This window comes from Sturnira hondurensis, unplaced genomic scaffold (genome assembly GCF_014824575.4).
Source record: "Sturnira hondurensis isolate 20B ecotype Veracruz unplaced genomic scaffold, ASM1482457v3 Scaffold0010128, whole genome shotgun sequence".
Classification (NCBI taxonomy): Eukaryota; Metazoa; Chordata; class Mammalia; order Chiroptera; family Phyllostomidae; genus Sturnira; species Sturnira hondurensis.
In genome coordinates this window covers 32,898,737-32,920,619 of record NW_028082759.1, presented here as the reverse complement: position 1 = coordinate 32,920,619, position 21,883 = coordinate 32,898,737, and the positions used below count along the sequence as shown (strand labels likewise).

Sequence of the window (21,883 nt, the reverse complement as noted above, 5' to 3'; positions counted from 1 at the left end):
TCATGAAATCATGCTCATGACTTTGAATTCTTTTAGGTTACTCTTCTATATGAATAGGCAGTGTGTCCTCTGCAACATTTTGTAAAACTGTAAAGTATCTTATAAATTCTGAGATGGTGGTGCTAGTATTATATACATTAGATCTCATCATTGCTCCCCAGATATTCATGTCATTCCACACTGTCCCTTTCAGATCTGTTCTTTTCTTTCTTTTTTTCAGAAGATTTTGTTTGTTTATTTTTAGAGAGGGGAAGGGAGAAAGAGAAGGAAACATCAATGTGTGGTTGCCCCTTGAGCGCCCCCTACTGGGGACCTGGCCCACAACCCAGGCGTGTGACCCTTTTGTCTGCTTGCTGGCACTCAGTACACTGAGCCACAGCAGCCAAGGCCAGCGCTACTCTTTTCTTAGGAGTATGACTAAAAGGGTCACATTAAACATTTACATTCCTGTAATTAGCTTTTTGTCTCTGTTTCTTTTTATACATACTTTCATCTGCATAAGTACAATTTTAAAAGTGTACACAGAATTTTTGTAATAAGCAGTTAAACAATACTGTAGGGATATAATAAAAATACTTACGAGTAATACTGTGGACACAGGCTTTGTAAACAGATCTATGTTCTTTTTTTTTTTAAATATAGTTTATTGATTATACCATTACAGTTGTTCTATTCCCCCCTTTATTCCCCTCTACCCTGCACACCCCCTCCCCCACCCTTCTTCCCCCTTAGTTTATAACCACGTGTCTCAACTTCTTTTGATTCTATATTTCCCCCACTATTCTCACCCTCCCCCTATCTATTTTCTACCTACCATCTATGCTATTCTCTGTACCTTCTCCCCCTTCTCCTCCCACCCCCCTGTTTCTAACCCTCCATGTGTTCTTCATTTCTATGGTTCCACTCCTGATCTAGCTGTCCTCTTGGTTTGCTTTTGTTTTAGGTGTGGTTGTTAATAGCTGTGTGTTTGCTGTCCTTTCACTGTTCATATTTTTCATCATCTCTTTCTTATATAAGTCCCTTTAGCATTTCATATAATAAGGGCTTGGTGATGATGAACTCCTTGAACTTGACCTTGTCTGAGAAGCACTTTATCTGTCCTTCTATTCTAAATGAAAGCTTTGCTGGATAAAGCAATCTTGGCTGTAGGTCTTTGGATTTCATGACTTGGAATACTTCTTTCCAGCCCCTTCTTGCCTGTAAGGTCTCTTTTGAGAAATCCGCTGACAGTCTGATGGGTACTCCTTTGTAGGTGACTGTCCCCTTATCCCTTGCTGCTTCTAGGATTCTCTCCTTCATTTTAGTCTTGGCTAATGTAATTATGATGTGCCTTGGTGTGTTCCTTCTTGGGTCCAACTTCTTTGGCACTCTCTGAGCTTCCTGGATTTCCTGGAAGTCTATTTCCTTTGCCAGACTGGGGAAGTTCTCCTTTATTATTTGTTCAAATACGTTTTCCACTCGTGGCTGTTTCTTTCCCCCTTCTGGTACCCCTATAATCCGGATGTTGGAACGTTTAAAGATGTCCTGGAGGTTCCTAAGCCTCTCCTCATTTTTTTGAATTCTCATTTCTTCATTCCTTTCTGGTGGGATGTTTTGTTCTTCCTTCTGGTCCATTCCATTGATTTGAGTCCCAGTTTCCTTTCCATCACTATTGGTTTCCTGTGCATCTCCCTTCATTTCAATTAGTTTAGCCTTCATATGTTCCTCTAATTTGTGACTTTGTTCCTCTAATTTGTGACTGTACTCTACCAATTCTGTGAGCATCCTGATAAATAGTGTTTTAAATTGGGCTTCTGAGAGGCTGGCAATCTCTTGGTCGCTGAGAGTTATTGGCTCTTGGACTTTGAGTTCTTCTTGTGCCATCTTTCGGGTTGTTCGTGCCTGTTCCATAGCAGGATCAGAGCCCTAAAGTGTTCACTAGAACAGGGCAACTAAGTCGCTGGGTTGTGACGTTGTAGGTGGGGGCGGGGTCAAAGAGCGACAATGGCTCTCACTGGTATTGCAGGGCAACTAAGTCACTGGGTTGTGACGTCGTATGTGGGGGCGGGGTCAAAGAGGGACAATGGCTTCCCTCCGGCGTCCGGCGCCCGCCGCCGCGACCCCCACCAGCACCGTAGCCACCTCCGTCACCAGGGCCACGCGCCCCGCTCCACTGCACGCGAGTGTGCCACCGCTGTCAGCCCTCCACCACTGGGTTCGCCCCCTGGGGCCTGCATGGTCCGTCTCACTGTGCGTGAATGTGCGACCTTGGTCAGGCTGCCCCGCACCCCAACTAGGTCCGGGCTGCCTGCGCTCCTAGGTCTGTCTTTCCCGACCGTGCTCCACTGCTGGCTCTGCCTCTCTTACCGTCCCCGTTGAACGGTTCGTAGCTGTCGGACTTCCATATAATTCCGTTTTCTGGTCTCTGGGTGTGTCTTAGTTCTCCAAAACTTTTGTTGTATCCACATTTGGTTGTGGGAGAAGGCAGTGTTTCCACCTATGCCTCCATCTTGGCGGAAGTCCCAGATCTATGTTCTGAAATCTAGTTGTCATCCTATATTGGCTCTGTGATATTGGGCAAGTTTCCTAACTTCTTGTAGAGTCAGCATTCTCGTGTATAATGTGGAAGGTAATATTTTGAGATTGTTGAGGGCTAAATGAGGTACTGCTTTCGTTTCCTCAGACATACGAATTCTAGTTCAAACACAATTTCTTGATAGTAATAGCTTTGCGTGTTGGTTCCAGACCCTTTAATGTGAGTTACATTGTTAAAGGTCAAAATTTCCCTCAACATTTTTTCTAGATAGTTTCGTTTTAAACTCACTGGAATGAAGAATGAAGGAAGTAAACCATGTAACAATGTGCATTCTTTTATTTTTGGCTTATGTTGAGTATACAGGAACCTCAGAACTCATCAGACATTTGAAAAAAAGTATACATTTATTTGACATTTATTCAGTATGTGTTACATATACCTACTTGGCACTATTGTTCAGCTTTGGAATACAGAGATGAAAAAAATAGCTTGTGCCTACATTGGAGGTCATCACTTGTTAACGGAGACAGGTAAACAAACAATCACAGTATGGTATCCGAAGCACTCTGATAGGTGTGAGCACAGGGAACTTTGGGAATCCAGAGGAGGTTCTTCCCATCTCTCTTAGGAGGGGGGTGCTTATGGGTAGGTGTTCAGGTGCGCTTCCCAGGTAGGGTGACACACAAGACAAGTCTGGAGCAAGCCAGGCCCTGGAACATGTATTCAGTTTTTCCACGCTAAAATGGAGTTCATTTTCAAATAATTAGGAGCCAAGGGATAATTTTGTTTAGAGCAACAGGATCAGATTTGGAACTCAGTCTGGTTACTTAGAAGCGCAGCCAGCAGCAGTGGTATCGGCATCCATTTTATCACCCGCATCGCCCTGAATTCAGTACCTACTGTACATCTGACTGTGTATACCTCATCTCACTTCATCCAGCACCCTTTGAGTTAGATAGTATCGCCACCATTTTCTAGATAAGAAAACATAGGGTAATAGAAGAGTTAGTAACTGGACACACAAGAGAGAGTGTTTGATTACCTGACATTTTGAAAGATTATGATTCGCTGATCTTTGGTCTCTATGTATTTTATATTATAAACATTTCACTCAATTTAGAATTTAAAAATAACATATGTGCCCTACAAGATGGCTTTTAATGTAAGTCTGTTGTTTAATCTGTAGCTTGAAGAAGCTTTGGTTTATGCTAACACTAGGGGAAATGGCTACAGAGAACTTACCAGCCTTCACCGTGGAACCACGCGTTTCTAGAGCTTTTCACCTTACAGAGCTTTTATTCCTGTCTTTTAGAACTCTTACAGGGTGTAAACTGCTTATTTTTCCACTGCATTTCCTTTTCTTCTAAGTAAAAGTACCGTAAGGAAATGTTTGAAATGATACCTCATCAGGATTTGAGATGTTCTAGTTGGGTCAGTGCTAAATTCTCAAATGTAATGTGGGACCTGGCTCCTCGGTACGAAGCATTCCCTGCTGTTCAACCTGGTTCACACTGGATTGTGTCTTTCTGTTCCATAATGTGTATATAGTGTACTGAGCAATAGAGTGAGAAATGATCATTCTTAGAAGCTAAAAAAAAACCGCTGGTAGAAATTGGCAATTTATTTCTTCATTTTTAGTTCTTTAATAGGAATACAAATAAAGTACTTCTTCTCTCCTAGAAATGTGGTATAATGGTTAATTGAAAAATATATTTGTATATAACTAGAAAAGGGGTATTACAAGCTAGTATCTGCAGAGTTTGACCTGCTGTACTCACCTTTTGCTCCTTTCGTTTCAGCTCCATCAGAAGTTGAAGTTTCTGTGTCTGCAAGGAACATCAGAAGGTTGCTCAGTTTCCAGCGTTATCTTAGATCATCACGCTTTTTCCGTGGTACTACTGTTTCAAATTCTGTAAACATTTTAGATGATGATTATAATGGACAAGCCAAGGTGTGTATAGCTTTTTCAAGAAATGTTAACTTTTTGATAAGTTTAATGAAGCCTTCTTTTCCCATCTGATACTGATTTTTAGTCTTTTTTGTATACAAAAATCATTTGAGCTCATTTTTCAGGTTTTTCCTTTCGAGTGGTTGTTTATTTTATAATTAGGTATTATAGATTAAGGGAAATTTACGAGGTAACTAAATAAATGAAAATGTTGTTATATATTATAACATCAAGTAACAAGTAGAACAATAGAAAATTAAACTATTAAGACCACAAGACTCTTAATGCTGGGAAGAGTATTGTGGATTATCTGATCTAACTTCTGTTTTTAAGAGAAAAGGAAACTGTGGCCTAAGGAGCAAAAGGTACTAGTTTGAGCTCTACTTAGAGGTAAACCAGAGCACAAAGTTAGGTCTTAGGACTTGCAGTCAAATGGTTTCTAGGCTCTTGCATCAGTGTGGCATTTTGAGGATTTAGGTGTTTCTTAATTAAGCCCAGTAATTGTGAACATTATTTTCTCTGTGTAGGTTAAAAGAAATGTCTTAATGAAGATGGAAGTTAGATGATTTTGTTTTTTACCAAATGATTTTTAATAATCTAATTTCTATATTTTAAAAAATATTCTTGACTTAATATTTATAGACAACATTTTGTAAGTCTGTGTACATAGGGTTGGAGTACTTTTATGATGACATTTAAGTGAACAAACTTGCCTCCCTGTTTGGTAAAAGAAATCAGTGGAAACTGTTCATGCTTTAAATTTTAAATATTTTACAAGGTCTTGTCTTCAGAATGAGAATATTGATTTGCGGTGCTCGCTTCAGCAGCACATGTACCAACATTGGAACAACACAGAGATTAGCATGGCCCCTGCGCTGAGGCAACATGCAAATTCGTGAAGCGTTCCATGTTAAAAAGAAAAAAAAGAGAATGTTGATTTGCATATGATTGATTGTTGGTACTGTCATAATTAATCTCTACTAGTATTATCTTAGTATTGCTTATGTTCATCTATACATAAATTTATACAATAATGAACTCTGGGCAAGAAATTTTTTTTTCTTAAAAATAAAGTCCACAGAATTTTTAAGTTACAAACATATAGTATAGAAATACAATCCATCTATTTGGTTTTTGAGGTCATTGTGGGATTTATTTACTTGGCTGAAATACATATCAATCTAAAAATTAATGTTGTAAATGCTATTACTTTTAAGGGTATTTAAAAAATAAAAATACCCGTAAGTTGAGAGTGTTTTCTAACAAAAAATTGAATACCATAATTTAAGCCCAGCACAGTATAGGCATCAGGTGCCTAGGGCCCAGAATCAGAGCACCTAGTTTGGGACGCCAGCTCTGTTCCTTTCTGGCTGGGCAAGTTAGTTACTTTGTCTTTGTTTCCCGTCCGTAACGGAGGATTGAAGGCAGTGCCTACTTGATAGTGTTGATGTCAATAGTAAGAGTGAATAAGCACTTTTAACAGTACCTGGAATATAGTAAGTACTCAGTTATTAGAAGTGTTTCCACTAGAGTTTTAAAATCTAGTTTCTAGATCATGCAACATATGAACCACACGTCTGTGATTTTAAATTATGTTAGAATTATTGAAAGTTTGTGGGAATAGAGGAATAAGTTAAAAAAAACTAACCTTACCTGTACATTTATTAATTAGAAAACAAAATAATATTTGGCTTTTCAAATGGAGTTTATTCCGTTAGACTTTTTTTTGAAGCCAGTTGGAAAGGTTGTGATTAAAAGGACAATGGTGTATAGCATTTCTTACAGTAGATCACTTTTCATTTTCATTAACTTCTCTATGAACCATCTACGAGATCTAGTGTTATTGAAATTAAATTACAGTAGGAATGTCTGGTTTTCATTTCAGTGTATGCTGGGAAAAGTTGGAAATTGGAATTTTGATATCTTTCTATTTGATAGACTAACAAATGGTAAGTGAAGAATTTGACTTACTCCAATTAATGTACTCTTTAGATGCTGCGTTGGTGATACAGCTGCTGGTGGGTTGCTACTTTGTTCACTGAGGGTAGGCGCCCTCTGCTGGCAGGGGAGCGATGTTTTGTCCTTTATGACTGACCGATCTATAAGCCTGGAGAGTCAATCTCATAAATTTAGTTTTGCATTAGTACTCTTAGCAGTAATCAAAAAATCAGTCAGTGACACTTGGCTGTCCCTCATTAAGGCTACTATTATTGATCACCCCAAGTGAACATTATTATCTCTTGTTCTTGATTTTTCTTTTTTGGTTTCTTTTGGATTATGGCCATGTCTAGTGACGTCTTCTCATACTCTGTTCCAGCTTTGATAGGTACAGATATGTGGTAGATTACCGACCTTCTGAGAGACATCACTTCCTCGAGGTTTGGGTTCTCAGGCTTTCCTTTCTCTGCACACATGAGAGACACGGCGTGTCGTGATCAGCAGCAGTGGCTCCCCGGCACTGCTCCTCTGTGGTGGGTGGGAGGCGGCAGGGGCTTCTTTAGGGGCCTTACCAGAATCTAATCAAACGGTGTCTGGCTGGTTTGAAACAAGCAGGTGATTCTGCTCCATTCACCCTTTCCTTAGTATTTTGTTTTGGGGTAGGGTTCATATTTCCTTACTCTCTTTGAACCAGAGTCCTTTTGGGAATCAGTTTCATTTAGGGTAAATTCTTTAGCATAAAAATTGGTGCTACATGTAGTTCAACTAGACTTTGTCCCTTGTGTCTAAATATCTTTTAATAAATGAAGCAGAGGGGAGAGTACACTCAGGAAGAAGCCGGTCCTGACTGTTCAGAGTGAAGTGAGTACGTGGTTGGGTCCCTGCTAGACTCTGAAGTCACCCTCCTTTTTTTACTCTACTTTGGAATGAAGCTCCTTTCATAAGGAAGCCAAGTATGGAAAATGGACAAGCAAATACCACTTTATTCATGTTGCGGATCAGTGCGGGTCTAGCTTTTTGCTGTCACTACATTATTCCCTCTGAGCCATGCTGTGCACATAGCACACATACCTTTGTGATTGCCTTCCATTTACCCAGCAACTGTTGATAGAAAATAGCAAAACTGCAAAGACAGTGAAATTTGCCTTATCAACAAAGCCTCCCTCCCACTCCCCTGACTTTTTGGTTTTCCCTTTTGCTGTTTCTCCCCCACCTCTCCTTATCCCGCACATTGGGCGGTCCACATGGGAAGGTCTGTGTCCCTTCCCTCGTAGTCTTTCCCTTCAGCCTCCCCTTTGTGAGAATGCGGATAGTGAAGTACCAGGTGGCTCAGTCGCTTCCAGATGCGGAAAACACCCATTTCCTGACTTCGCACTGGTTATCTCAAGATAATATGGGAAAAAATAATGCCAGGCTTTAATACCTTCAAGGTTTAGCCTTCTAAAACTGTAAGTTCTAACAGTTCACAGATTATTTTTAGTCTTTTGAGACATTTTTCACTCATTGAAATAGTTGACTGTTGTCTAAATTTTATTTTTTGAAAGTGCTATTCGGGGGCTTGGCAATGAAGGTGGAATGAGGTTAAGAGTGTGGGGTAGCAGGAGAACAAGCCCAGAAGTCCACATTAGCTAGTTTAGCATTTTGCTCCCCATTTAATCTCCCCATTCCCATTGTGGAGAAGATGGCTTAGTGGGTTTTTTCTTAGGATTGATTATTAGGAGTGAGTAGAGCTACCCACCTACGATTTTACAGATGGTAATATGAGGTCTGTCCAGACGGTATCCAGTCATGTACTGTGAAAAATAGAGACCTTTGTGAACAAGGTAAAAGCTACAAGAAACACTGTACATAGGACATAATGCTTCATTCCCCTTCAAAGTACACACCTTGGGACCTCACATAATTGTCCCAGTAGCCATCAGCTGCCCCATCATATTTTGCTGAATCTCATTAAGGGTCTGAAATCTCTTCTCTTTCAAGGGCGATTTTAGTTTTGGGAAAATCCAGAAGTTTCCGGGTGCCAAATCTGGGCTGTAGGGGAGCTGAGTCATCTGTGTGATTCAATGTTTTGCCAAGAAACTCCACATAAGATGTGAGGCATGGGCGGGTACACTGTCGTGATGGAACTGCCCGTCACCAGTTGCCCATAGCTGTGGCCTTGGAAATCATCTGAATAGTTTCTGGGAGTAACATTCGCGCTTAAAGCAAAATTTGATGAAGATTTGTTGCTGTGCTTGCTCAGTCATTTTGAATGTGACAGCCACACAGTACCCATGCTCACCCAATGGCACCTACTGTCCCCACTGATAGTACAGTGAAGTTGTCACTGTTCACATATGTGCGTTCCAGTCAACTCTCCTTAGTTGCCAAGTGATATTGATGTCATGCAAACCATTCTTATTATATTAACAATGGCTGAACTTTTTCCAGACAGACTTTGTTATATATTCAGCTAGCTACAGCTACCCAAACGTTACAGGAATTGTATACATGAGGAGAGATTATTGGGAAACAAATCAGAAGAAAACTTCTTTAACTTGCATTATTTGATTAGCACTGCTTTCCTTTCCAAACTGCTTAGCCTGACATGAATTCTGGGTGGTATTTGTATACAGTAATCAAGTGTATAGTTTTCCCTTCTTGCATGGATCCCGTGCGTTCTGTATTTCTTACTCTGGTGATGTCCCAAATGCTATTGCGAGGAATGCAGGGAGAAGGCAAAACTCAGTGATTACCTCCAAGACACATGGTCCCTGGCTTGTCTGCTGCAAGGAGAAAAGTGGTTATTGTCTGGTAGGATACATTCCATATTCCCTTTACAGGTCTGAGGGTTAGGTTTTGTGAGACAGCCCCATATGCCTTGTCATCCCTGAAAGCACCTGGTGTGTGAGGACCCTCATCCCCAGGCCTGTGTCCTGGAGGGAGCCTAACCCTGTCTGCTCTGTCTGAATCACATTTGAAAAACCGTCGGGGGCCACTGTACCTTTGGCAGCTCTATCCTTTGATATATTTTTATAAGGGTAGTTTTTATAACTACATTTTTTTTTCTTGACAGTGTTTCTATTTTCACATAAACTAAGTTGTTCTGTGCCTGTTTCTTGTTTGACACACCAGCTAAGCATCACTTGTTTTGAGTAATTCATTGGTATTAAAATAGTTGCTATCTTATTAACTGAAACTGAGAAAAAATGTTCCACGAAGTTTTTCAGTTCAGTGTGAGGAGCAGATTTAACAGATTGGTTCGTCCATGTCCTGTGCAGGTCTCAGCAGGAGGCATTACGCATGTGTCTGACCGCAGCGTGCCGAACTCCAGGAGAGGGTGTTTGACCGTTAGAGTGCGGCTTCCCTGAAACCTCTAGACAATAGAAACTGGTGCTTTGTTTCATTAGATCGGGAAAACGATTTTAAGCGAACACTATCATAACGTAAATATACAGAATAAATATACATTTTTAAAAATTGAGGTATAACTGACATAATGTATTAGCTTCAGGTGTACAGTGTAATGATATATTTGTATATATTACAAAGTAATCACCACAGTAAGTCTTGTTAACATCTGTTGCCGTACATTGTTACAGTCTTTTTTCCTATGACAAGAACTTTTAAGATCTATTCTCTTAGCAACTTTAAGATACTCAATACAGTATTAACTGTGGTCACCATGCTGTATATTACATCCCAGGACTTATTTATATGTTTATTTCACAACCAGAAATTTGTACCTTTGGGCCCCCTTCACCCATTTCTGTCCACCCCCAGCTCTGCCTCTGACAGGTGCAGTCTGTTCTTTGTATCTGTGAGCTCAGCTCTTGTTTTAGATTCCTTGTATAAGTGAGATCGTATCTCTTTTGTCTTTCTCTGACTTACTTAACATGCTCTCAGAGTTCATGTTGTGACAAATGGCAACATTTTCTTCTTTTTGTTTTATTTCTTAATTGGGTTTATTGAGATGACATTATTTAATCAAGTTATGTAGGTTTCAGGTGTACAGTTCTATAATACATGTGTATATTGCGTATTCACCTCTCCAAGTTAAGTCTCCTTCTATCACCATTTATCCCCCTTTACCCTCCCTAACTCCCACTACCCACCTTTCCCTCTGGTAATCCCCATACTGTTGTTTGTGTCTATAGTTTTTTTGTTGTTGGTTTTTTGCATAATCCCTTCATGTTTTTCGCCCAGCCTCCCAACCTCCCTCCCCTCTGACAGTTGTCAGTCTGTTCTCTGTGTCTGTGAATCTGTTTCTACTTTGTTTGTTAGTCTTTTTGTTCATTGGATTCCACATATAAGTGAAATCATATGGTACTTGTCTTTCTCTCACTGGCTTATTTCACTTAGCATAATACTCTCCAGATCCACCCATGCTGTCACAAAAGGTAAGATTTCCTTCTTTTTAAAACCAAGTAATATTCCATTGTGTAAATGTACCACAGCTTTTGTATTCTCTCATCTACTGATGGGCACTTGGGCTGCTCCCAAATCTTGGTTATTGCAAGTAACATTTTTATATTCTTCTAATGGTGTTTTGGGTTTATTTGGATATATTCCCAGAAGTGGAATCACCGAGTCATAAGCAGTTTCATTTTTAATTTTTTGAGTACTTTCCACAGTGGCTGCACCAGTCTGCATTCCCACCAGCAGTACACAAGGGTTCCCTTTTCTCCACATCCTCACCAACACTTGTTGCTTGTTGACATATAGATCAATGAAACAGAATAGCAAGCCCAGAAGTAAATCCATGCCTTTGTAGTCCATTAATATTTGACAAAGGAGGCAAGAACATGCAATGGGGTAAATATGGTCTTTTCAATAAATGATGTTGGGGAAAATTGGGCAGATATGTGCAAAAAATGAAAAAAGACTACCTTTTACAGTAACCATGCACAAGAATAAACTCAGAATGGATTAAAGACTTAAATGTTAGGCTAAAAACTGTAAAAACCTTAGAAGAAAACGTAGTAAATTTTGGACATTTTCTTGTAGCCATATTTTTACTGATATAGCTCCTTGGGCAAGGGAAACAGAAAATAAACAAATTGGACTACATCAAATTAAAAAATATTTGCATGGCAAAGGAAACCATTGACAAAATAAAAGACAACTCACTGAATGGGAGAACATATTCACCAATGATACATCTGATAAGGGGTTAATATCCAAAATTTATAATGAACTTGCAAACTTAGCACCGAAAACATGAACAGTTAAGTTTAAAAAATGTGCAAAGGACTTGAATAGACATTTCTCCAAAGAGGACATACAGGTGGTCGACAGACACATGGAAAGGTGCTCAGTGTCACTGCTCATCTGTGAAGTAAAACCACAGCGAGAGAATCACCTCCCATCTGTCAGAATGACTGCCATCAATAAATCAACTTTTCCTTCTTTTTATGGCTGACCGTTCTTTCATTTTTCATGTTATTTCAGTGATTTCCATACATGCATGTATCACTTTGTCTTTATCCATTTGTCTCACCATAGATGGATCCCCAGGTTGCTTCCATATCTTGGCTGTTGTAAATAATGCCACAGTGAACATTGTGGTACCTGTATCTTTTCAAATTTAGTGCTTTGAATTTTTTCAGGTAAATAACCAGATGTGGGATTGTTGAATCTAATGGTAATTTTATTCTTAATTTTTTAAGGCACCTTCCTACTGTTCTTCATAGTGGCTGCACCAATTTACATTTCCAAAACAGTGTCCAAGGGTTCACTTTTCTCCACGTTCTCATCAACACTTATTTCTTGTCCTTCGGATCATTCTAACTGGTGTGAGGTGATACCTCGTTGTGATTTGCATCCCTGATGATTAGTGATGTTGAACGTCTTTTCATGTACCTGTTGGGTATTTGTATGTCAGAAAAATGTCTGTTCAGATTGTCTGCCCACTTTTTAATTGGGTAGTTTGTTTGAATGTACACTCTGAAATATTTATGAATATACCCAAAGAAAAGTTGGTTGTTACAACAGTAATAACAGAAATACAGCTCACTCTTTCACAGATGTTTCCAAATCACATTGGCTCATGTTGGTGTGATAGAGTGTTACTAGGATTTGAATGTATTTTAACAATTTCATAAAAATAAAATTTGAAATGTTTCCTCTCTCGAAGGTGATATGTATGTCTGGTAGTTTTTAAAAAGAATCTCTTTTGGGCAGCCACATTCTTTACAGTGTTGCCCGTACAAATATTCTTCTAATTTACTTTTTCCTCAGCCATGGGCTTCTGTTGACAGTTGTTTAGGCAGTTTTAGGTAATGAGTTTATCCCGATAGTCCTTTATAATTCTTCATAAATATTACTAAAAAATTTCACTGTGGGACTGGTTAGGTCTTTTACCCACATCTGGAAGAATCGCGGGTTGTTCTAAGAGACTGTTGGATCCACATTTATGCCGTCATCATCTGGACGTTGGCAGTATTGTGTGCTCCTACCCCTTTAAAACACGTAGTCTGTTTGATTGTTAAAATACTGTAGCATGTGGGAAATCTTCAAAACACTGGGAAATAGAATGGAAGGTATCAAAGAGGAAGAGAGAGCTGTGTCTTGGAAGGAAAAACTGAACATTATAGAAATGGTAGTTTTTCCAAATTCAATTTCTGTGCGTGGTGTGACCTCAGTTCTCAGTGACGAAGGGGTGGGAGTCGAGGAGGAAGGTCATCCCCATTGCACGTGGCAGTGCTTCCAGGAAACTCTGCTGTGTAGGAGCATCGAGGGGGCAGCTGGCGAGGGCAGGGAGAGTCGGAGATTCCTTACTGTTCCACAGATAAGAGAATCTGGAGCTGGTGTGAGGGCTGATCTTGTTGAGACAGTATAGGGAGAGGGAGGGATATTTTGATGCATTGGGACTGCGGGTGGTGGTGGGACATTGGTAGCTGTATGTGATGGACCAAGGAAGGCTCCTGGGGACCTGCGGAGGGGTAGAGGAATTGGCTTTTGAGAGAAAGGGGAATTTGAGGGCTTGCATATTTTCCTGTGAAGTGTGAGGCTGTTGAGGATGAGGACTGAATAGAATGTGGGTATGTTGAAAGTTTGGATAGAGAAAGCTTGAAAATGGGCATTTTAAAGAGTGAAAGAACCATTTCACTAGAAAAACATAATAAAATTAAACTTAACAGCAGACCTAATAAGATAGAATTCTGCCTAGTTTCGTGGCTTCGCCCCTTCCCTTCCAGCAACTCTCAGACTTTCTGCTGCAAGTATGGGACAGGCAGGAGTCAGTTCAGAGTTTTGATCTTGAGGGAGGAGCTCATTGACCCCCTCCTACTGGCCTGGGTGCAGAATAAGCAGCCTCCACCTGACAAGGCTGCAGCCACAGCCCCTGCTCTGGGACGCCCCTGTTCTGCCAAACCAGGGTGAGAGGGGGGTTGTAGGAAGTGGTTAAATGCGGCCGTGTTTAAGGTGCTTTGGGAAGCTGATTTAAACTTGGTGCGGGGCGATTTTCAAGGTTTTCTATCGATTGTAATTGTTTTGGTTTCCTTTTTTAAAAAGTAAGTGTATTCAAAAATGTTTATCTTCCAGTTATTTGGTTGTAGGAAAATGAAACAACAAAAAAGTTTTTTTTCTTAAAATGGAAAAAAAAGATGTGATATTTGAAGTTCATAACTGGTCTGATAAGATGTAAATTTTAGAAAAAAAGTAGGGATTCGTATATTCAGCATCCATGTTTGGAAAAACAGTATAGTCATGTTAGCTACTAATCCCTCTCTCTCTCTCTCTCTTTTTTTTTTTTTTTTTTTTAGGAAATAGTCTAGTAAGTTTAACCTTTCACTTATTTAATCTTCATGGATTAATTGAGTACTTCCATTTAGATATGATGAAACTTCGTAGATTTTTAGGTAAGTGATTCTAACACATTTACCAGTGGTAAGACTTACATAAGAACTTTTAAATTCTGGGTATCGGTTAGCTACTGCTCTCAGACAGACCACTCCAGATTAATGGTTCCATTCATTCAGCTCCTGAGTCTGTGGGACTGTCCCATGCTTCAGCTTCTAGCTGAGCGCATTAAAGTACCTGCAGTTGACAACCAGTTTGTTACCAGGTGGCTTTGCAGCCTCGCCTGTCTGGGACCTTGGCTGGGCCCATGGCCGGGAACACAGGGCTCAGCTCCGCATGGTCTGTTAAATCATGAAAAGGCAGAGGAGTTTGGCATCATTAGATTCACACTGAAGACGAAAGAAATAGTTATTTACTTTAAAATGCAAGAGGGGACACAAAAAAAACCAGAATTTATTCATAAAAAATTGTGTATTTCTCACATGTTTTTAAACTTCAGTAGCCTTCAGAATATGTTCCATTTGATGCAATACACCTATTGGGGCTTTTTCCCCACTGCTCAAAACAGTTGTTGAACTCATCCAGTTTGATGCCTTTTAATGCTTCTGCCATTTTTTTGTTTCACCTCTTCCACTGTGGCAAAATGATTCCCTTTGAGGAGTTTTTTCATCCAGGGAAACAAAAAAATAGTCACTTGGAATGAGATTGGTTGAACAGGGAGGATGGGCACTGGGGTCCTGCGGGTTTTGGTCAAAAACTGTTGAAAACTCAGCGTGGTGTGGGCAGGTGTGCTCGTAAACCACCCATCATGAAATGGGTAAATGTGTTGAGTCTTCGAAGAAAATTCACTGAAGCCAAACACAGCCTTGCACAGCGAAGCCAGCTGCTGCACTGATACAGACGGGTTCCTAGAACACTCATCTCGTGTGAGAAGCCTATACTAAGAAGGGACTCTCCCTCCAGAAGATAATTCTGTTTTTTTATGGGTCCCCTTTCGTAAGCTGAGTTTTTTCGAAGAGCAGTGGCCCGTTTCCTAGAGAGAGCTGGTGAGCCCAGACCCCCGGAGCCCTGAGCTCTCGTCACTGGCCCCTTCACTTCTGACCTGCCCTGTCCAGAGCAAGTCCGGGGGAGATGGCTGCGGCTGAGGGTGGGGAGCTGCTGTGAAGGCCCAGAGCGCTGGGCGGAGGGCGCGGGGAAGAACTGGGATGGCTTTGCTGTCAGTCTCTTACAGTGGCCGTAGCTCTCTGACAAAGAGGACTCAGTATCTGTCCTTTTCTAAATTTTCGAAGGTTAGAACTTTAAAAGGTTTGGTAGGTTGCATTAGATCTCCTATTTTGACAGTAAATTTTAAAGATTATTTTGAATGTGTGTAAATGTGGAGGGTGATATTTATTTAAGACTGCTCTGCTAGGAGAAATGTTGAAATTTTGTACTGAATAAAGAAATATGTTAGAAATTGGTAGCATGAGGATTCTTATTTTTTTAAATACAGTGTTTTCTTTCCTCTTAAGTACCAAACTAAGATAAATTTATTACCTAGCAGTTTTGAGAAACTTTTTAAAAAATTTTATTTATTTATTTGTTTCTTAGAGAGGGGAAGGGAGGGAGAGAGAGAGAGAGAGAAACATCAGTGTGTGGTTGCCTCTCATGTGCCCCCGACTCGGGACCTGGCCCGCATGTGCCCTGACTGGGAATTGAACTGGCGACCCTTTAGTTCGCAGGCCAGCTCTCAATGCACTAAGCCACACCAGCTAGGGTGGTTTTGAGAAACCTTTAATGCACATTTATTTATAAATTGTGTGGCTATGATCCTGTACTAATCTGTTACCATATACAAATTATAAAACATACAACAATAGATATTACAAGAGTATATAAAAGGCTATTTTAAATGATGAGATCAAAGTAAATAGAGAATTTCAGATCTCTTTTCCTATCACCAGAGGATGGTAGTTTGCCGCCATGGGGTTGGCTCAGGTCAGTTGAAGATCACTAGTTCTTTAGCTTGTCCTGTACTTTGGGGCCACAGACAGCTCCACTTCGAATCCTGGTCTACTTTTTCATGATGGCATAGCAGACACTAAGTGAAAAAAGAAAAGATTAACAGAAGATCCATCCCTACAGACTGAAAAATGAATTCCAGATCCAGAACTTACCTCACTGATGATGTGCCCATAGATAGATCATTTTTGTGTACCCTAATACTTAAGCTGTTTTTGCATCATAAATATTTTTGTTCACTGATGAAACTCTAGTACCACCAAGAACAGAACCTGGCACAGTAAATATTTGTTGCATGAATTGGACTGTTTGTAATAATCTAAGAGACTCTTTTGTCCTCTCAGTTTAATAGATTCACATTTTAAAAGAGAAAGAAAAATTATTTTATAATTTTGTCATGAATACCTTCTCATTTAAAAATTTCAAACAGGTTGTGAATGAAAGTGGTATTGATTCTTTAGTTATGCGTGTGAGTTAGGAGGTGGTCACCACCTCTGAGTCTGAACAGTTAGCTGACAGGACCTGGAAAATGTAAGTGGAAAACTTGTGATTATCAGTTTTTGTACTTGCACGTGCCTCCCACTCCCGATATAATTGGGGGTCTTTCCCTGTGTTGCAGTGATGATTCAGGAAGACTACCACAGTCAGAACCCGTACCACAACGCCGTGCACGCTGCGGACGTCACTCAGGCCATGCACTGTTACCTAAGAGAACCTAAGGTGAGGTGTGGACTTCTGCAGCAAGCGAAAATCTTAAGAAAGTTTCTGTGCCTTGCTTTCAAATACTTTCCCCTAAGTTAGTGATTTGGCTAAAAATCAGAAGTTTCCTTCGCAAGAAAGAGATCTAGCTGGATCATGTTTCCAATACACCTGTACCAGTTCTGTCCAGAAGGTATCCAGCCATGTAATACGGCAAGATAAAAACATTCATTAAAGAAGATACAAGAAACATTGTACATAGGACAACGAGGCCTCAGTCCCCTTAAGAGTACACACCTTGGGACCTCAGACAGTTCTCCAAATCGCCATCAGCTGCCCTATTGTGTTTTCCTGAGTCTCAGCAAGGGTCTGTAATCTCTTCCCTTTGAAAGGTGATTTTAGTTTGGGGAAAATCAAGAAGTCAGAGGGTGCCAAATCTGGGCTATATCGGGGCTGAGTCACCTGGGTGATTTGATGTTTCACCCAAAAATTTTGCATGAGATGTGAGGTGTGGGCAGGCACATTGTCATGATGAACCTGCCAATCACCAGTTGCCCATAGCTGCAGCCTTCTGAATTATCCAAATAGTTTCTGCGAGGGATGTTCAAGCTTAACACAAAATTTGATGCAGATTTGTTGCTGTATTTGCTCAGTCATTTTGAATGTGATGGCCACACAGTACAAATGCTCACCCAGTGGTGTCTACTGCCCCCCACTGACACATTCCAGTCCACTCTCCTTGGCTGCCAGTTTACTTCAATGTTGCACAAACCAATTTCATTACATTAACAATGGCTGGACTTTTTCTGGACAGACTTTGTAAGTGTGCACCTGGAGAATGGGTGACCACTGAGAGACCAGGTGGATAAGGCCAAGCGAGGGCCAGGTTCACAGAACTTCAAGCACTGTCAGGATACTTGGCCCTTACACTAAGCTCTTGAGGACAGGGACAGACCAGTCAGCTCAGTGCATGAAGAGGGAGCCACAGCAGGGAAAACCATTCTGGCTATTGTATAAAAATCAATCAGGCAAGAGCAGGAACGTGAATACCAGTTCGGAGCTGTTTCAGTGCTCCTTGAGAGAGCATGGTGCCCAAAGCAAGGCAAACACTTAAGGGAAGGAGGGAGGTAGACAGATGGTTTGTAAGATCTCTTGGGGATCAGAATGACTAGGATATGGTGTCCTGGTGCATTTGGGGAATGAAGCAGGAGTCGATGAAGACTCTTGGGCAGTTGAGTAGAAGGCAGAAGTCTTGTGTGAGAGAGTGCAGGAAAAGGAGCAAGTTTGCGAGTAGGGTGGTAGAGATGGTGACTTCTGCTTTGAATATGTGGAGTTAAATGTATTTGTGTGATAGCCTTGTGGATGTCTATCTAACAGAGTTAGATAAAAGAGTCTGAAGTATAAGAGAGAAATCAACTTTAGAACTTACTTTCCCTTCACAGAACTTTTAAAAAGTCATTTGTTTCTTTTCAGGTTTCTATGTGAATAATTCACTTCAATCTATCAGAGATTATTTGATGTCACATGTTATCATACATGAATCTCTTTTTAAAGTCTAATTCTAGACTATTGGATTCTCCCAGGATGATACACATCTATTCTTGCACCACATCCTCTTTGTTTTAGTTTTCATCAGAATATGACACTTTTGTGTGTTGCTTAATAAATTACTCGTTCAAACATATCCACAGCCATGCCCACATGTTTGCGTGTTGGGGAGGGAGGTAGCTTCACGTGCAGCGTGCTCGTACCGTATGTCTCTGTCCTCTTGAGTAGTAAGCAGTGCTTTAAAAATCTGTATTTTTTAAATACTTCCCAAATCCTAAAGAGGAAATTACTTTCTTCACCAACTTTTCCCCCATTTATTGAGCTTCTCCGTATACCAGTTACAGGCAATACAAATATAAATAATAAATATTCTGTGCCTTCAGGCAGCTCAGTTTTCTGGGGCATTCAAGCCCTTGCACAGTGATTGGTTTTTTTGTTTGTTTGTTTTCAGACTAAGAAAAACTTGACACATGGGATGGAAAAAGATTCATTCTGGCTTAGAAAGAAAATACTAAAATTTGAATCTAAATTTATCTCATTTAAAAAATTTTCAATTTTCATGTTTGTTCATGTGCAATATATGCTAGTTCAATGTCACAATCTGTAAGTGTACTGATATTGGTGATATATGCTCACATTTCTCTTTACTGATAGGGCACAGGACCATGCAAGTTTAGAGTACATTGACCCAATGTGAGCTAAATAAGAGCATGTTCTCCCAACTTTTATTATGGCCAGACCTGTGAAGTGCAGTAGGGACACAGTTAGCCATTGCTGGGGGAGGGGCCGCAGGTCAAGAATGGGTGCAAGTCAGTGGAGTTGGGCCTCAGAAGGTGAGAAGAAGCCCGTCAGGAAATGAGAAGAGATTCATGAAAGCAGGCGATAGATGTATCAAGGTGGTCATTTCTTATCATTCAAGTAAAAGTAATAATGATTATTGGGAGTAAAAGATATAATCAACGTCGCTTTTTCTGACAGGAACACATTGTGCACACTGTTCTGAATGTACCCATCCACTAGGAGAGGATTTTGTTAGACTCCACGTCTGCTCCATGCTTACTCAGTAGCATCCTTGAACATTGGACCTCAGAAATAGCCTTGCATTTTAGATTCTTAAATGAAATCCAATAAACAGTTTGTGATAAACACCCTCATTTGCAGGTCTTCTACTGTATTGCATGCTTAAAAATTTGTTAAGGGCACTTAACATGAGATCTACCCTTTTATTAGAATAAAATATTTTTTTAAGTCTCATAAGTCTTCTCTGTTTGGTAATGGGTAGAGAAATAAAAATATACAAACCTGTGTTTGTTGTTTTATTTATTTATTTTTTAAAGATTTTATTTATTGATCTTTAGAGGGGAAGGAGAGGGGGAGAGTAACATCAATGTATGGTTGCCTTTTGTGCATCCCCTGCTGGGAGTTGGCCTGCAAGGAACTGGCCTGCAACCCAGGCATGTGCCCTGAGTGGGAATCGAACCGCGATCGTGTGGTTCGCAGGCCCGCCCTCAATCCACTGAGCTACGCCAGCCAGGGCTCTGTGTTTATTGTTTTAAAACTATCTTTCTCAAAAAGATGGCTTATACTTTAACTACCCTTGTAACTGGGCTTGTTTAAAATGAAGCAGGGCAAGGATGAGCTCCCTAAACGCCCTGTGGACAGGGCCACCGTCACGTGGCGCCCATCCCCAGTGCCCAGTTCCGGCAGGGGCTTGGTGGCCTTGATGAACAGTCTGAAAACACAACAGGGGAAGACACTGCCAACACTGCCATTTGGGGCTAATTCAAGACTATTGCCATGGTATAGAGTCGATTTCAAATGCGTGTGTGATTAATTACTCTTTCATCAACTTTAGCTTGCCGACTCTGTGACTCCCTGGGATGTCCTGCTGAGCTTAATTGCAGCTGCAACTCATGATCTGGATCATCCAGGTGTTAATCAACCTTTCCTTATTAAAACTAACCATTACTTGGCAACTTTATACAAGGTTAGTGCAGTTTTATCGTCACAGTTTAATCTTTCATTTCTGAAATGTTTCAAGATTTTAAGAAGTGAAAATGGTTAACAAATTCTCAGTAAATGTTAGAATTTTAACCATATTAATATTACTCCCAAATAATTCTTTACATTCAAAAAAGAGATTTATTACCAGATTTATTACCAGAGATTTATTACCAGAGATTTAGATACCTCAGATATGCATCTTTATTTCTTTTTTTTTTTTTTGGTAGAATACCTCAGTACTGGAAAATCACCACTGGAGGTCTGCAGTGGGACTGTTGAGAGAGTCTGGTTTATTCTCACATATGTCATTAGAAAGCAGGTAGGTTGGGTCCCGACAAATTTAATTTGCTATGAACTATGAAAATTAAGTTGACAAAACAATTTTATAAAGTTTTAAAGTTATGATGTTTGGTGTTCCACAGTTTTCAGTTTTATATTCAATGGGTAAATTATTTTATTTTACAAATTTATATCCAAACTTTAGTGATTTAAACCTGTTCTACAGTACAGTTAGAGGTATATTTTTTAGTGAATTATTATGAAAGATCATCCCATGGATGTGAGTACTATACAAGTCACTCCAAATACACAGTGGTTCAGTCACAGTTTGCTGCTTATTGTATAAATAGTATTACATATTTCCATTTTATGTTAATTCAAATAAAACCCTAAGTTCTAGGTATAAATGGGATAGAAAGTAAACATTCTCTGTAAGAAATAGAGTCAGTAAAAAACCTGTCTTGGGCCCGTGCCGTTGTGGCTCAGGTAGTTGGAGTGTCAGCTCGCACACCAAAGGGTGTGGCTTTGACCCCGGTAGGGTGTTTACGGGAGGCAGCCAGTGGGTGTTTCTATCCCACGTCAGTCTCTGTCTCTATCTCTCTCTAAAATCAATAAACACATTTAAAAAGCAAAACAAAAAATCTATTTTAGAAAGTTTCAAAACTGGTAAGTAAAAATAATGCTTTGTATCCTTGATAGCGTAGTTCTGAAGTCACTTCCAGAGCTCCAGGAAAGGAGATAAAATGCTAATTTTGTGGAGTAGGTCATTTATTGTTGAGCAGACCATTTGAAAGCCTGATGAAAAGCTTTAATGTAAATGAGTCCATTGTCCATAAATAGGCTTTAATGGTGACTGTCTCACAGAGAGAAGATGCACTTAAGAAAACCATGAAAATGGTTGCATAAACCAAGTAATTCTAGAAAAAAAGGCGAGGATTAAAACGTCTGGGTGGCCCTGCCAGATGATAGCTCAGGTGGTTAGAAAGTTGTCCAGATACCCAAAGGTTGTGGGTTCGATCTCTGGTCAGGGCACTTACCAGGATCAGTCAGTGAATGCGTAAGTAAGTGGAACAATGAATCAATGTTTCTCTCTCTCTGTCTCTCAAATCAGTAAATAAAAACTAAAAAGTATGTTTGGGTGTTGAAATTTAAGTTACTGTCATGGTTCT

General features: G+C 40.1%; 1 protein-coding gene and 1 non-coding gene across 6 annotated transcripts in view; both read left to right on the top strand.

Moving 5' to 3' along the window:
• Nucleotides 1-21,883, top strand: part of PDE7A (phosphodiesterase 7A) — a 130,792-nt gene that overhangs the window by 87,801 nt on the left and 21,108 nt on the right. For all 5 annotated transcript variants that reach the window (XR_005068286.1, XR_005068284.1, XR_005068285.1 and 2 more), the window contains exons 4-9: nt 4,315-4,466; nt 6,349-6,412; nt 14,147-14,242; nt 16,804-16,904; nt 20,287-20,418; nt 20,663-20,754. Coding sequence is in view for 1 of the 5 variants with exons in the window: in XM_037058636.1 (XP_036914531.1) it covers nt 4,315-4,466; nt 6,349-6,412; nt 14,147-14,242; nt 16,804-16,904; nt 20,287-20,418; nt 20,663-20,754 (637 nt within the window). In the remaining 4 variants the exon portion in view is untranslated. The remainder of the gene's footprint in view (nt 1-4,314; nt 4,467-6,348; nt 6,413-14,146; nt 14,243-16,803; nt 16,905-20,286; nt 20,419-20,662; nt 20,755-21,883) is intronic.
• Nucleotides 5,275-5,378, top strand: LOC118995640 (U6 spliceosomal RNA). The gene has a single exon (XR_005068335.1). It is a non-coding gene; the product is annotated as a U6 spliceosomal RNA (small nuclear RNA).